This window comes from Martes martes (assembly GCF_963455335.1).
Source record: "Martes martes genome assembly, chromosome: 14".
In the NCBI taxonomy this organism is placed as follows: domain Eukaryota; kingdom Metazoa; phylum Chordata; class Mammalia; order Carnivora; family Mustelidae; genus Martes; species Martes martes.
Window position 1 is genome coordinate 106,011 of NC_137902.1, and position 17,022 is coordinate 123,032.

At 48.1% G+C, this 17,022-nt stretch overlaps 1 protein-coding gene across 1 annotated transcript; it reads left to right on the plus strand.

Annotated features, from left to right (window-relative positions):
* Positions 1 to 12,725: 12,725 nt before the first annotated feature.
* LOC308354794 (olfactory receptor 13A1-like) lies at positions 12,726 to 13,658 on the plus strand (the record flags this gene model as incomplete). The annotated part of the gene is made up of 1 exon (XM_080822474.1): positions 12,726 to 13,658. The coding sequence occupies one exon, from the start codon at positions 12,726 to 12,728 to the stop codon at positions 13,656 to 13,658; it is 933 nt and encodes a 310-aa protein (XP_080678600.1).
* Positions 13,659 to 17,022: the final 3,364 nt, after the last annotated feature.

A 17,022-nucleotide genomic window follows, 5' to 3' on the forward strand; every position in this document is an offset into this window, starting at 1 on the left:
CAAAAAGACCTATCCTGACAAAATAAAAAGTAATCCCTAACAAATAAAATTAAGCCTCCATAAAAGCTCCCAGTACTTTAACTCTGCTAGAACAAAAAGACAACCCTCTTCACAGGAAGGTAACATAATCAGAGTCTTGGTAAAGTATCATTTACAATATCTAGGAATACAGTGTTATACATACAATAAAGAAGGTGTGACCAAAAGACAAAGAGAAAATATAGTTAATAGAATTAGACCTTGAGACAACCCAGATGTTGGTATTATCAGACAAGTACTCTAAAGTAGCTATTGTCTCTGTCATTGTTGCTTTAAATATTTTTGCCATTCCTTTCTCTCCTTTTTCTCCTTCCAGTCTTCCCATTATGTGTATGTTTCACCTTCTGTAGTTGTCCCATAGTCTGAAGATATCCTGCTTTTTTTTGTTGTTTCAATCTTTTTTCTCTTTGCTTTTCAGTTGTTGAGGACTCCACTGATTTATTCTCTAGCTCAGAGATTATTTTCTCAGCCATGTCCCATCTACTAATGTGCCCCTAAAAGGCATTTTCCATTTCTGTTATGGTGATTTTTATATTTAGAATTTCTTTTTTGTTCTTTCTTAGGATTTCTCCTCTCTGCTTATATCACCCACCTATTAATTAGAGTTTTTTTTTTAATTTTTGGTCTGATAATTCCAACATCCCTGCATGTCTGGTTCTGATGGTTTTTCTGTGTCCTCAGTTTGTACTTTTTGCCTTTTGATATGCTAATAACTTCTTTGCCATAGCCAGCTAGAATAGAATGGGTAAAGGGAACTGCTGTGAATAGGTTTTAGTTATGTAGTGGTGAAATAGAGACAGGAGAAGCCTTCTACAGGCCTATGATTAGGTCTCAGTCTATTAGGGAGTCTATGTCAAAGGTACATGCCATGGGAAACTCTCCAGCTCTTGTCTGGGTTTGGTTCCATGGCATTCAACTTCTGTGCACCTCAGCTTTCAATTTCCACTCCCATACAATTGATTCTGCTAACATGCACTGAGTTTTTGCAGGTTGTACCAAGCCCCATTCTGAGGGGCCAGGATTGAGTGTGAGGGAACCAGTAGCTGGAACCTGGTGGGGCCTCCATTAAGAGTGTCACCCAGGAGTATATGAGCATGCTTGTAGCTCAGTGACCTGGCAAAGTACATATTTTTCTGAGAAAATCAGACACAACTGCTATGGCTTAGCCTTTCTAGTCTTAGGTAAAATCTATTAAATTAGATAAAAGCAGCAATAAAACGGCAATAATGTAGAATTTCAGCCTAAAAGTGCCATCTTTAAACTTTCTGGGAGCAGTGCGATCCTAGATGGAGGTTGGGGTCAGAGCAGTTTAGTTTGTCAAAGATGATGTGGGTTTATAGGCTCCAAGAAGCTGAGCATGGATGTTTTCCATCAGGAACATCCTAGTTACCCTAACAATAGCACCAACAATCCCTTGTTCCTCCCTGTGTCAAAAATCATGCTGCTATGAGACTACACATTATTTCTTCATCAACCCTTGAGCTAGTATAAGTAGGTGTTCTACCTTCAGGTCCTTTTACAAATGGTGGGCATCTTCCATTTGCCCCACCCCCACCCCCACCACCACAACCACCACTGACCTGCAGATGTGCACTGCCTGCCTGATCAGCCCACACTCTGTGAAGGAGGATGGTTAGACATTCTATGCAGAGCCCCTACTCCAGGAATGTTAATGCTCAGGGCAGGTGGGTTGCCTTTATACAACAACAAACAAAAGAAGGAGAAAAGTGATGCCCTTGCACCTCCATAAAAGTTGGACATAAAATACCTGGATTTCAGGGCTGCATGACAGGGAAGCTAACCTGTCCTGTGAGGCTGTGGGTAGGGAGAGTGCAACATCAGAAGACAAAGGGCTGGAATAGCACACTCTAGGCAGAGCAAGAGGGAGGAGCTGGAGGGAGGAGCCTGGGGTGAGGGGTCCTTTCAGAAGAAGGGCATGTGACAGGAGACTGCAGGATGGGCAGCCTGTCCATGACTGGTGGATGTTTTAGACCATCCACTCCCAGCACAGTGATGTGAGCAAGAGCCCCTTCCAGGAGATACCCCAGTGCAGGCAGGAGCATGAGAGAACAAGGCGAGGCGTGCCTTTGAAAGTGAAGGTCTCACAAAATGATCCTTCAAAACCTCAGGCTGTGAGGGCATATGACTTCCAGGAAAGAGTGTTTTGTCTTTTTGCTTATTTGCTTTAAATATGTGAACAGTGTGAGGAGTCAGCTAGGGGGAAAACCCATGTTGCAGGGGAGAGAGGGCAGAGCCAAAGAGGAGGTCTCTGGAAGGGTGGGAGAGAGGACACCCAGTGGAGAACAGGGGAGAGAACAGGAGGGCGGGAAAGCCAAAGTCAGAGGGTGAGGGACTCTGCCAGACACATAAGGAGGAAAGGCCCAGCGCAAGGGGCAGGCTGAGTGGGTCCCTAAGTCTCCGTGCATATCCCAGGAGCGTGGTGGTTGCAGGAAGCCTGGGTTGAAATGCATGAAGATTGGACAGGGCCTCTGTCTCTCCCAAAGCCTATGCTCTCACCACTTGGCACTCTCACCTCCCAAACTGCATGCCCACTTCTTAAACACTGGGAGTTAGAACTGGTGGCCAGTCTCCACTGTCTCTCCAAATTAATCTTTATACTACTTCTCTGAGTAAGTTTATCCACACTTTATGAATAAGAGAATCCATCAGTGAAGTCACTTTCCAAATTCTCTCACTACTGTCAACTCTCGACATGGACCCCTCATGACAGAAGAGTGTCTGTTCTGTCTGCAGTGCGAAGGCAGAAAGCCCCCACTATGGTGCAGTCTCCCTGGACTTGAGCTTCGGGTAGGATGAGAATAGCAGTTCTGTGTTCATGTCTCAAGAATCCATGGGCCAACCCCACGGCCATCCTGGCTCCTCCTCTGTCCACCACACCTCCTGGGCACCCACCAACCTCCTCAGACACCTCAAGACACATCCTCCCTTCTTGACTTATTTCACTCAGCATAATCTCTTCCAGTCCCGTCCATGTTGCTACAAAAGTTGGGTATTCGAGCAGAGAGAGTCAAGTATCATATGGTTTCACTTATTTGTGGAGCATAATAAATAATATGGAGGACAAGGGTATATGGAGAGAAGGGAGTTGAGGGAAATTGGAAGGGGAGGTGAACCATGAGAGACTATGGACTCTGAAAAACAATCGAGGGTTTTGAAGGGGTGGGGGGTGGGAGGTTGGGGGAACCAGGTGGTGGGTATTAGAGAGGGCATGGATTGCATGGAGCACTGGGTGTAGTGAAAAAACAATGAATACTGGTACGCTGAAAAGAAATAAAAATTTTTTTAAAAAATTATTAAAAAAAAAAAAGACACATCCTCCCTTCATGGCCCCACTCTACTGCCTTCCCAATTTCTTTCCCTTATTCCTATAAAACTGTTCACTGGTTTCCCTCCCTGCAGCTTACCCCTATCTACTTCCCATGCTGGCCTCAGGGGATCTTCCTCAAATCCTAGTTTTCTCCAGCTCAGGGTCCTTCATTCATACCAGTGCTTCTGAAGTTATGGTCTGACATCTCACCTGACACACAGAGCACCTGCTTACCTGGCTGCTCTCACCTGGCACACACAGTTCTTGGTTATTGGCTGACCTTTCTGACATCAAGCTGCCTACTCTTCCTGGGTCCCAGCATCTCCTGATCCCCTGGTCCCCACCAGGCCCCCAGGTATGCCATCAGGCTGCCATGCACTCATAGTAATTCTCACCTCCGCTCTGGTGAGGCCCTGAGCCCAGGCACTCAGTTCCCTGTGGATGGAAAACAGAATGACAGGAGTAAAAGGACCTCGTCAGTTGTGTGTGCAGGAACTTCGCCAGGCCCCTCAATGTGTTATTGGTTACAGACACCAATACACACAGTGTTCCACAATTTGTTGATTAAGACACCCATCAGAGCTCCCAGATTGCTAGTCTACCGCCTTGTATCATCCTCTAAGATCAGCTAATGTGTGAGGACCACTGGACACCAGGCAAGGCAGAGGCCAGAGTCTCTGCAGGGTGGGTGCTGTACATGACAGACATGGTGACCATCATGTCCATCCTGACATCCACAGAGACAGGTGTTTTCCGCCCTCGGACCAGGTCACTTTTTCCCTAACCTCCACCTCCCTGCCTAGGACTGAGTCTGGCTGATCCCTGCCAGCCCTTTCGGACTAGCCCTCTACATGCCTTCTACCACAGTTCCCTCACTTCCAGCCTCCTCAGCCACAATCCTGTGTCCATCCAGTAGGCAGGATAACATCAGAGTTTTGTCTGTGGGATTTGTGTTCAGTCTGGGCTGGAAACACATCTATTCTTAAACAGACCACCATGATTCTGACTGGACATGTCCCCGGGGCCTGGAGTGAGGGAGGTAGTGGGGACCATGCACCAAGGAGAGCAAAATTCTTTATTCTCAGGGGCCTATGGAGGGGTATTTCTGCCAGCAGGAGAGCAGGTGTGTGGCAACAAGAGTGATGCTGCTGAGGGCCCAGGGTGGTGGGAGGCAGGAGCTGCTGGAGGCACTCAGTCCACACTGGTATGGGTTTGGCGCCCATCCCATAGGTTTGCTTTGAGAAATGGAACGAAACTTGATAAAACTTGGGAATTTTTCTCTAAAATCTAAACACTGCTTCTAGAGTAAGGCTCAAAAGAGCAGTTTCATTCTGAACTGGCCCCTGGACTTTGCAACCCTGGGACCAGCCCATAATCACCAACCTTCAGCTTATCACTCACTGGAATTCCCACTCTCAAACACCTCATGCTGCAGATGTGGTGAATCGCAGTGGAATATTACTCAGCAAAGAAAAAGAATGAAATCTTGCCATTTGCAATGACATGGATGGATCTAGGGAGTATAATGCTAAGTGGAATAAGTCCATCAGAGAAAAACAATTATCATATAATCTCACTCATATCTGAAATTTAAGAAGCAAAACAAATGGGCAAAAAAAGAGAGGGAGAGAAACTAAGAGACAGACCATTAACTCTAGAGAACACACTTATGGTCAGCAGAGGAAAGGAGAGGGGGGACAAAGGAGTGTACTTGTTGTGGTGAAAAAAATAAAATTAAAAACAAAGCAGTCCGTGCTGTCTGGCTCTGAAGAGAGGGGGTGGCCTGGCCAGCTCCTCCTCAAGGTGTCCCAATGCCTCTGTCTCTCTGTGGGCTGCCCTTCCTGCCTTTTACTTGTCACATTGGTCCCTCTCTTCCACTTTTCCTGTTTTCTCTCAGTTCAATTCATTATATGGACACAGTCCACAAACACATTCTGCTTGGAAGCTGACACATTACCAGACAAAGCCGAGGCCCTTTGACCACGCCCCCAGCACCACTGTTGTGAACTTGTGTGTCCCTGCAAACTGCTGCCTGTGCATTTGTGTGCCTCTGTTTATATCAAGAATGATACCCCTGCCTCACAACTTTTATGTTAACAATAGGATATGCTTTTTGTTCTGGAACTTGCTGTTTTCAACATTCGGGAAATGGCATCTGGATACCTTGATTCTAACAGATGCACCGCCCTGGCAAGAGATGCCGTGGCTTAGCTGTGGCCCCACAGTGGTTTTCAGAGCACGTCTTGTGCTGCTGCTCCTGCTACAGCGAGGATAGGAAGTGTCCCTGACGAGAAACGCCACGTGCCGCAGTGCAGACTGGCAGTTGCCTGGCCATGGGAGGGGATATGAAGTGACCACTTCATAGCTACAGGGTCTCTATTTGGGCAATGTGAAAGCTCTGGGCTGAGATAGTGATGAGGATGCAGTCGATGCCACTGAATCGTCCACTTTAAAATAGTTAAAATAGTAAACTTTTTGTTATGAGTATTGCACCACAAGAAAAAAATGTAGAAATCCTTAGAGGAAAACATTAAGTAACACACCTTGAATAGATATAATTTGTATTTACTAATTTTAACTTTTAAAAGTTGGGGAAATGCAAATAAGATTCCAAAAAAACCCCACAGACAGCATAGACATTTTCACAATATTCATTCTTCCAATCCATGAGCATGAAATATTTTTCTATCTCTTTGTGTCTTCCTCAATTTAATTTCTTTCATAAGCGTTCTATAGTCCCTAGATTATAGATCATTTACTTCTTAGGTTAGGTTTATTCCAAGGTATCTTAAGGTTTTTGGTGCTATTGTAAGTGGAATCAATTCCTTAATTTCTCTTTCTTCAGTCACATTATTAGTGTATAGAAATGCCAGTGATTTCTGTGCATTGATTTTGTATCCTGCCACATTGCTGAATTGCTATATGAGTTCTAGTACTTTGGGGGTGGAGTCTTTTGGGTTTTCCACATAAAGTACCATGTCATCTGCAAATAGAGTTTCACTTCTTCTTTGCCAATTTGAATGTCTTTTATTTCTTTTTATTGTCTGATTGCTGAGGCTAGGGCCTCTAGTACTATGTTGAACAAGAGGGGTGAGAGGGGACATCCATGCCATGTTCCTGACCTTAAGGAAAAGCTCTCAAATTTTTTAAATTATGTTCAGTCAGCCATTGTATAGTGCAACATCAGTTTTTGATATCGTGTTCAATGATTCATTAGTTGCGTACAACATCCAGTGTCCATCACTCCATGTGCCCTCCATAATACCCCTCACCTTGTTACCCTATCTCCCAACCCCACTCCCCTTTGAAACCCTCAGTTTGTTTACCGGGTTCCAGAGACTTTCATGGTTCATCTCCCGCTCTGACTTCTCCCCCTTCAGATCCCCTCCTGTGCCCTATGGTCCTCCACGTATTTCTCATGTTCCACGTATGAGTGAAAGCATATGCTAACTGTCTTTCTCTGCTTGAGTTACTTCACTCAGCATAATCCCCTCCATTTCCATCCATGTCAATGCAAATGGTGGGTATTCATCCCTTCTGATGGCTGAATAATATTCATATAATATATGAACCACATCTTCTTTATCCATTCATCTGTTGAAAGGCATCCTGGCCCTCATTTTTTCCCCACTGATAATGATACTAGCTGTGGGCTTTTCGTAGATGGCTTATATGACATTGTCATACCTTCCCTCTATCCCTATACTTTGCAGAGTTTTAATCAAGAAAGGATGCTCAGAGCAATCCACACATTCAGTGCAATCCTTATCAAAATACCATCAACATTTTTCACAGAGCTGTAACAAACAATCCTAAAATTTGTGTGGAACCAGAAAAGACCCCAAATCGTTTAGGGGAATACTGAAAAAGAAAACCAAAGCTAGGGTATCACAATGCTTGACTTTAAGCTATATTACAAAGTTTTGATCATCAAGGCAGCATGGTATTGGCACAAAAACAAACCCATAGACCACTGGAACAGAATAGAGACCCCAGAAATGGACTCTCAACTCTATGGCCAACTAATCTTCAACAAAGCAGGAAAAAATATCCAATGGAAAAAAGACAGTCTCTTCAATAAATGGTGCTGGGAAAATTGGACAGCCAAAATGCAGAAGAATGAAACTGGACCATTCCTTTATACCATACATGATGATATACACAAAATGGATGAAAGACCTCAATGTGAGAAAGGAATCCATCAAAATCCTAGAGGAAAACATAGACACTAACCTCTTTGACCTTGGCCACAGCAACTTCTTGCAAGACACATCTCTAATGGCAAGGGAAACAAAAGCAAAAATGAACTATTCAGACTTCATTAAAATAAAAAGCTTCAGCCCAGCAAAGGAAACAGTCAACAAAACCAAAAGGTAATCTACAAAATGGGAGAAGATATTTTCAAAAGACATGACAAATAAAGGGCTGGTATCCAAGATCTATAAAGAATTTCTCAAACCCAACACCCAAAAAAACACCAAAGGCAATGGAAACAAAAGTGAAAATGAACTTTTGGGACTTCATCAAGATGAAAAGCTTCTGCACAGCAAAGGAAACAGCCAACAAAACAAAGAGGCAACCCACGGGATGGGAGAAGATATTCGCAAATGACACTACAGACAAAGGGCCGGTATCCAGGATCTATAAAGAAATCCTCAAACTCAACACACAGAGAGCAGATAATCATGTCAAAAAATGGGCAGAAGACATGAACAGACACTTCTCCAAAGAAGACATACAAATGGCTATCAGACACATGAAAAAACGTTCATCATCACTAGCCATCAGGGAGATTCAAATCAAAACCACATTGAGATACCACCTTACACCAGTTAGAATGGCCAAAATTAGCAAGACAGGAAACAACGTGTGTTGGAGAGGATGTGGAGAAAGGGGAATCCTCTTACACTGTTGGTGGGAATGCAAGCTGGTGCAGCCACTTTGGAAAACAGTGTGGAGATTCCTTAAGAAATTAAAAATAGAGCTTCCCTACAACCCTGCAATTGCACCACTGGGTATTTACCCCAAAGATACAGATGTAGTGAAAAGAAAGGGCATGTGCACCCCAATGTTCATAGCAACAATGTCGACAATAGCCAAACTGTGGAAGGACCCTAGATGTCCTTCAACAAATGTTGGATAAAGATATGGTCCATATATACTATGGAGTATGATGCCTCCATCAGAAAGGATGAACACCCAACTTTTGTTAACAACATGGACGGGACTGGAAGAGATTGCGCTGAGTGAAATAAATCAAGCAGAGAGAGTCAAGTATCATATGGTTTTACTCACATGTGGAACATAAGGAATAGCATGGAGGACCACAGGCGAAGGGAGGGAAATCTGAAGGGAGAGAAATCAAAGAGGGAGATGAACCATGAGAGACTGTGGACCCCGGGAAGCAAACTGAGCATTACAGAAGGCGGGTGGGGGACGGGGTAGCCGAGTCGTGGGCATTAAGGGAGACACGTGATGTGAAGAGCACTGGGTGTTATATGCGGCTATGAATCATTGAACACTACATCAAAAACCAATGATGTACTACATGTTGGCTAATTGAGCTGAAAGGAAGGGAGGGAGGGAGGGAGGGAGAAGGAAAGGGAGGGAGGAGGAGAGAGGGAAGGAAGGAAGGAAGGAAAGAAGGAAGGGAGGGATGAAGGTTGGAAGGAAAGGGAGGGAGGGAGGGAGGGACCCCATGGAAATCGTCACATCATAAGTGCTCAGACTGGCTCAGCCACCCTCACTGGCTGCTGCTGTGTGGCTGTTATTGGCCTGTCCTGCCTATGCCCAGCCATGGCCAAGCCTCCTGCCCCCACACCCACTGGCACACCTGCCCCTGCCAGTGTTCCCAGAATCCCGCTGTTCCCTATTCTGCTGCCTGGACAGCCTCCCAGCCTAGTGGCTGGAGGAGTGCGTGGTGCTGTGTTGAGCCCTGCTTTGTCATCCACGGGCCTGTGACGTGGGCTGATACCCTCCCCTCTCTGCACCTGCTGTCCCATCTGTACACTAAGGGTCAGTGTTGTCACCTCCAAGGAACCTTCTAGTGCTGTGTTTCCGGGAGAAACCGGCGCTCAGAGAGCGCACTGGGTATGTCGGTGTCTGGACATTGCCCATCACAGCCCCGTAGGAGGAAGTAAGTGTTCTGTCTAACTCGGAGTGACCGCTCCTGCCAATACCGCTTGCCTTGTCCCTCGGTACAACTCGCTCTGTGCTGAGGCCACCGCCTCAGGCTCCAAGGCCCCTAGGGCTTCTGAATCCCTCTAAGTGACAGAATCTGGAGCTGGATCCCGATGGGTTAACACTTTCACTCATGACATCACACAGCAGAGCCGCCTGGTGAAAAACAGGCCACGCTGGGCTCTGGCTGCTGTCCCATCCTCAGCACGGACCCCACTGACCCCACTTGCCACGGAGCGAGGACCCTGAAGTGCCAGCACAAGGTCACGTGTTTGTTCCTTCTGAGTCAAGCCCGAGGGGACTCCCTAGGCAACGTAAGGGCCATCTGCAATGCTTCCGGGACTCAGAGAGAAGCCTCCCTCTGCCCCACAACTGTTTAAGTCATGCTGTGTATTATTCTTGATAGTGGATCTCTTGCTACTATTATTAGGTTCATTTCACAAAATTAGTGGAACAAAATGACTTAGGACATGAAACTTTTTGTTTGCTGGGTCATAAATTATTATTATAGCAATTTTTAATTTTAGGGGATAAGTTTTCATCATTTTCAGTGGCCACGGAGAGAGCAGGGCAGGGAAGGAGGGAGGGGCTAGGACTTTGTGGCCAAGGCCCACGTCCCTGAGTTTTGCAGGTCAGAGCAGGTGCGAGTGTGGGGCTGTGCACCGTCCTCTCCAGGACACCAGCGGACACCTCCGAACACCTGTCCGGGAGGCCAAGGGCAGCACGGCTCCCCTCTGAGGTGGGTGCTGCTCCACTCGTCCCTTCTTCTGACCCCGAGGACATAAGACTGATCAGAGGCTGGCTCGAAGGTTGTTCCCTTTTCCCTCTGGGTGATGCACATTCTGTGAGGTCTCGGGTGTGAGTGTGATCGTGTCTGCAGTGACCTGTTGCCTCCCGGAGCCCAGTGTCCTGAAGGGCTCCCATGTCTGCTTGGAAGGGTCCGTGTACCCTGGGTGTGCCCTGGTGTTGCGTGCAGGTCTGTCCGGTTTAAACACAACTGACTTCTGCTTTTTGAGAGAACATGTTGTTATAATAAATTGCTGTGTCATCAAGTTTTTAAACCGACTGCTGACCACAGTGTCCGGGCTCAGACTGTGATGGGGAAGGAGAGCATGGTTTTCCTTAGGATGCTTCTGTGTTCCCACTGCTCTCCTCTGATGTTCCGACTGCAACCTCTCTGTTCCTCCCGGGCCCCACATGCTCACAGCACAGCCCAAGCCAAGGGCAGCTGCAGGAACAGTGTGCTCTGTGCAGTGTTCTCTTTTCTGGACTGGGAAAGCCTGAGAGGGTCTGACTTTGGGTCCAGTCACCAGAATGATGTATTTAATAACACTTCCAAGAATATCCCTATAAATACATTACTGCACAGGACACGAGCAGTTGACAGACTCTTTCAGAAGATGGGGCGGCTTCCCCTGGCCTGCTGGCCTTTCCAGCATGAAGGTCTCTTGAGGTTGTAAAAATGAAGATGCTGGGGACCCAGTCACACATGATATTTCAAGCAGAGGTGTTTTTCTTTTTTTTAAGATTTTATTTATTTATTTGACAGAGATCACAAGTAGGCAGCAAGGCAGGCAGAGAGAAAGGAGGGAGCAGGCTCCCCGCTGAGCAGAGAGCCTGATGTGGGGCTCGATCCCAGGACCCTGAGACCATGACCTGAGCCGAAGGCAGAGGCTTAACCCACTGAGCCACCCAGGTGCCCCCAGAGATATTTTTCTTAAGTCTGGGTTGCGCCTGTGAACTTGGGGCAGGTCTGTACCTTTGTAGTACAAAGTCAAAATTAAAACAGTGAAGATACAACTTGTCACTCATTTGCGGTGGGAACCCTTAAAAAGGTGCTTTACTTACAGATATAAGTGGCAGGCACACAGAGTTGGGCTGTCTCCAGCTCCCAGTGGACTTCCCCCGAGGCTGATCTGGGCTTCGGTTGGAAGACGTTCCCACTCAGTAGTAACACTGTCATCTGTTCTGCAACAGCTGCACACCTTTCTCAGAAGTCCCTTGCTGGCCGTCTGAGAAGGGCCAGTGTGTCTGCAGATACGCAGAGTGTGCTTGTGGCCAGGTGCGGTCCTGACCACAGGACCACGATAACTCCATCTGCTGTGTAACTGTGTGCCCGCCTTTTCAATGAGCCTGACATATCCCCTTCTCATTTACAGGTTCATCCTTGAAATGTTACCCTGTGTCTGTTCTCATACAAGAAACATGACTGAGGAATATAAAATACACCAGCAATCATGCTAATTTCTGATGTGGAATAAGGGCTATGGACAAGGTCACCCCCGCAGAAGCAGCTGGGGGTTGCCACCAGGCTCTTTGACGCCTGCCCTGGACTGGATGCCCCCTTCCCAGGACGGGGAAGTCACTGGGGCAGAATCAGCGACACTGCCCTCTGGGAAACCCCTCTGTTCTGCTCTCTTCTGGTGGGACTGCCCTGGACCCTCAAACTGTAAGATCCTCCCTGCTTCCAAGAACACCTGTATCACCTCTGACCTCCCCAGTCTGTTCCCGACTATACCTCCCAGCCTGGACCTCATGTTCACCCCCCTCGGTGACTTAGGTCTCCCACCTGTCCTGTCCTCCTGCCTCCATCATCCTCTGTCCCCCTAAGCAGAGCCCAGGCTCCAGGTCAGGTCTGATGTCCGCTGAGGAAGAAGCTCATGTCCGGGGCAGCGCATCTAGGGATGTGAAGGGAATCAGGGGGACCGGGCAGAGGAAGGGGCGGAGGATCAGGGGGACCGGGCAGAGGAAGGGGCAGAGGGGGGAAGGGCGGGGGAAGGGCAGGGGTGATGCCGGGTACTCCCGGGCCAGGACAGGACACGGAGACACTTTCAGGCCCACCGTGCTCACTGGGCATCATCTCCTTGAAGGGCTCTCACAGGGACATGGCGTGGTCGGAGGATCACCGTGGGAGGCTGTCGTGCCACGGTGGGGTGTTTGCGGGCAGGTGGTCCTGGGTGCAGTGGTGGTAGGAGGGAGCAAGGGTGAGCACACCCGCCCATTTTTCTGAGAGGAGCTTGTTAGCTGGTGATGTCTGAGTCTAATGAAATACAAAAGTATTAAATTCTGGGAGAGTCTGACATATTCACTTATTCCACACTTAGACCACTAATTCCACACACTTTTTTCCAGCCCAGCTGCAGAGCAAGAAAGAGACGGAACAGACGGGTCAAAGGCCATGAGTCATCAGACGCGGGTGACGGAATTCATCCTGCAGGGCTTCTCGGAAGGGCCGCAGCTCCGGGTCCTCTACTTCTTCCTCTTCCTCTGCCTCTATGCCACGGCCCTCTGTGGAAATTCCCTCATAATTGTGGCCATCACCTTCAGCTCCAGGCTCCACACGCCCATGTACTTCTTCCTGGCCAACCTGTCTGTGCTGGACATCATCTGTGCATGCACCGTGGTGCCCAAGCTGCTCGCAATCCTGGCGGCAGAGAAGAGGAGCATCTCCTACAGAGGCTGCATGGCCCAGATGTACTTCCTGTCGTGGTCAGTGGCCGGGGAGGTGCTGCTCTTCACCGCTATGGCCTATGACCGTTACGTGGCCATCTGCCGGCCACTGCACTACAGCTCCCTGATGGGCCCCAGGGTGTGCGCCGCGCTGACTGGAGCCGTGTGGGGCATCAGCGTGCTAGGAGCTGGAGTCAACGCCTGCCTGATGTTGCGGCTGAACTTCTGTGGCCCCAACGTGATTGATCACTTCTTCTGTGAGATCCCCCCTCTGCTGTTACTCTCCTGCTCCTCCACATACGTGAATAACATCATGGCAGTTATGGCCGACATCTTCTTTGCCATGCTGAACTTCCTGCTCACCATGGTGTCCTACGGCTTCATCATCTCCACCATCCTGAAGATGCGCACAGCCGAGGGGAAGCGGCGAGCCTTCTCTACCTGCTCCTCCCATCTCATCGTGGTCACCTCGTACTACTCCACCATCATCTACACCTACCTGAGCCCCGGCTCCAGCTACTCCCCCGGGATGGGCAAGGTGATGGCTGCACTCTATTCCACGGCGAGCCCCACCTTGAACCCTCTCATCTACAGCCTGAAGAACAAGGATGTCAAGGCGGCCCTCAGGAAAGTGTTGATACTCGTGGCCAAAAGCCTGTAAATTGGCGGTCTCTAAAGTTGTGTTCTTTGTCGCTCTCTGACCACTGGCCCTTATGAGATGGATCCCACCTGTTATCAATACCCTCTCTCTATGTGACTCAAAACACGGCTTTATTGAGGAAATATTCCTCTATGAATTCTCTATAACATCCCAGTGACGTGTGGCTTTTGCCCACCTGGTACTGAAAGTTTGGAGTTCCTGGAATATAACACACGGTAAGATACAATGGATGTGTTGCTTACTTCTCAGCTCCCTGAACCGCACCCCAAACCAGAGTCTCTATCTCTGTCCTACTGACTTTCATGACGTGGGAGCCAGCTCAACTCCATCATAAACGCCCCTGCAAACAAACAAACAAAATGCCCCTGAAAAACTACCTGAAGTTCTGCTCAGGCCGTATGCATCTCAGCTCCGGATTGCAGAGGAGGTGTCTCCCGCCGTGGTTGATTTTATGTCTCAACCTGACTGGGCTCTGGGACCCACAGACAGCCGGTCGGACATTAGTTCTCGGTGTGTCTGTAAGGATGTCTCTGGAAGAGATTAGCATCTGAATGGACAAACCGGAGAAAGAAGGTCACAGATCTTCCTCACCAATGGGGGTGGGCATCACGAGTCCACTGAGGGCCAGATGGAACAAAAAAGGGGAGGAAGGGCGTGTTTGCTTCCTTGGCTCTCAGACTCAGAAGAGACTGCAAACTGTCCCGGTTTGTAAGTCTTTGGTCTTGGACTGAACGGCTCCGTCAGGTCGCAAACGGCTGGTAGTGGGGCTTCTTGTCTTCCATAAATGCATGAGCCACTTCCCAATAATAAACCTCCAAATCTATGTATACGTGAACATAAGTAGATACATACATATATGCACACCATATTGTGTCATATCATGCATGTAATTACACGTGCATATGTATACATGTGTGCATGTCATATATGTGTGTGTATATATGTGAATAGATATAGATACAGATCACCACAAGTCCAAAAGTACGTGTACCTCCTATGGGTGGTTTCTCTGGAGAACACTGACTACGCCCTCTCCCTTCCCGAGCAATGACTGCCTTGGAATCCCGGGTCCAGAGACGCGACAGGAACCTCGTGAGCCGCAGCAACATCCCCCTTTGAGTCTCATGAGCACATCGCTCCTTCCACATGGGACACTATTTACCTGCTTAACACATGCTCTTTTCACACCCCCCCCCCCCGCACGTTAAATCCTGAGTAGTTTTTCCCTAACCAGCCTGAGTTAGGTCTCTCCACTGTCTGCTCTCCTAGTGCCTCCTTACTTCCCTCGCAGCTAATCATTCAAGCGACTGTGTAATTAATATCTGTCGTACTGGGTTTCATTAAGAAAGGGGCTCTGGATTTTGCACATCACTGCATCCTCACAAAACACGGGACCTGGGGCACAAGAGGTGGTAAATAAAGGCCAAATGACGCACAGCGCCCTCTGACTCGTCACATCTGTTGAAGACAAAGATGCACAAACTCTACTATGGACCAGTTTCACTGCTGGGTGCTCCTGCCTATAGACACAGGACACGAGCTCACAGTTGTTCGTTCCATCACTTTGTGCGGTAGCTAAAAGTGGAAACTGCCTTAATGCCCATCAGTGAGAACATGAGTAACGAGCCGTGGATTTACCACACCTGGGTTATCATCCCGAATCCATACATTTAATGTGGAAATACATCACACATGGAATTTCATGTTGGACGTGTTTTATCCATGGGGACATACAATAAAAGCATAATGTCAGTGAGAAAAACAAGTTGGAAATGAATATATGTAGGTGGCAAACATTGCCATATTTATAAAAATATTGAAATAATGGGGCACCTGGGTGTCAGTTAAGCATCTGCCTTGGCTCAGGTCATGGTCTCGGGGTCCTGGGGTCAAGTCCTGCATCAGGCTCCCTGCTCAGCTGGGAGTCTGCTTCTCCCTCTCCCTCTGCCAGCCGCTCCCCTGCTTGTGTGCTCACTTTTGTTCTCCCTCTCTCACACTTGCCCTCTATTAAGTAAACAAATTAAAAAAAAATTTTAATCACTGAAGTGTGCCTGAGTGGCTCAGTCAGTTAAGCGTCTGCCTTCAGCTCGGGTTATGACCCCAGGGTTCTAGGATCAAGTCCCACATCAGGCTCCTTGCTCAGCAGAAAGCCTGCTTCTCCCTCTGCCTGCCCCTCCCCTTGTTTGTTCTCTCTCTCTCTCTCTATCTGACAAATAAATAAGATATTTTTTAAAAACTAATGAATCAGAATTTCCATTTTAACAGGTTCCCTGGGGGATGCTTCATAAGCTGAGATGTGAGTACACCTGACTCAGAGTAAAAGCAAGACTTTCGGGACGCCTGGGTGGCTCAGTCGGTTAAGCTGCTGCCTTCGGCTCAGGTCGTGATCCCAGAGTCCTAGGATCGAGTCCCGCATCGGGCTCCTTGCTCGGCAGGGAGCCTGCTTCTCTCACTGCCTCTGCCTGCCTCTCTGCCTGCTTGTGTGTACTCTCTCTCTCTCTCTGGCAAATAAATAAAATCTTTAAAAAAAAAAAAAAAGCAAGACTTTCCTGTCTCCCACTATGTGCCCATCCTGGGATCTGACATTCTTCCTCAACACAGAGAAAGCTACAGGAACCCCTCAACTAAATTCCTCTGTTTAGCAGATAATTCTAATTCATATCCTGTTTGCTTAAAAAAAGTTTTCATAGCAGCAATGGCCACAATCACCAAACTGTAGAAAGAGCCAAGATGCCCTTCAATGGATGAATGGATAAAGAAGATATAGGGGTCCTTAGGCTGGCACTGGAACTCTGGGGGTGGGGCGACCTGTGACTAGGAGGACCGAGTCGTCCCTCAGCATCTCCCAGGTCCCAGCCCCACTCAGACTGTGACAGCAAAGGCTCATTTCCCACCTCCTCAGGCCACGTGGGAGCCAGGGATACATGAACACAGCACCCTCAGTTCTGTCCTGGGGGGCCTAGGGCCCCTTCCCCAGGCCGGGACTGCGTGCCTGACCGGAACGTGCATCGCCTGGTCAGTCTTCAACCCTGGTGCCTAGTCACAGCCCAACCAGGGCACTCAGAGCCCTTGTGGGGGGTGGGGGGCACATGCACCAGGGCCTCCCAGTGGTGTCTGTCCCCCAGCAGCCCCAGTGACCCCCAGACACGGCCTTCGGAGCAAGAACACAGGAAGACTGTACACGGCAAAAATACACTCAAGGACCCTTTGTCCAGAAATTTCAAAAATTAGAGATCAAATATTCACCTTCCATCTCAATTTGGATTCTTAATTTCAATTTTCCTAAGTTTGCTCACACTTAATTTTGATGGTGTCAATGGCATTAAGAAATCAAAGCATTAGCAAAAATGAACGCCCAAGGACC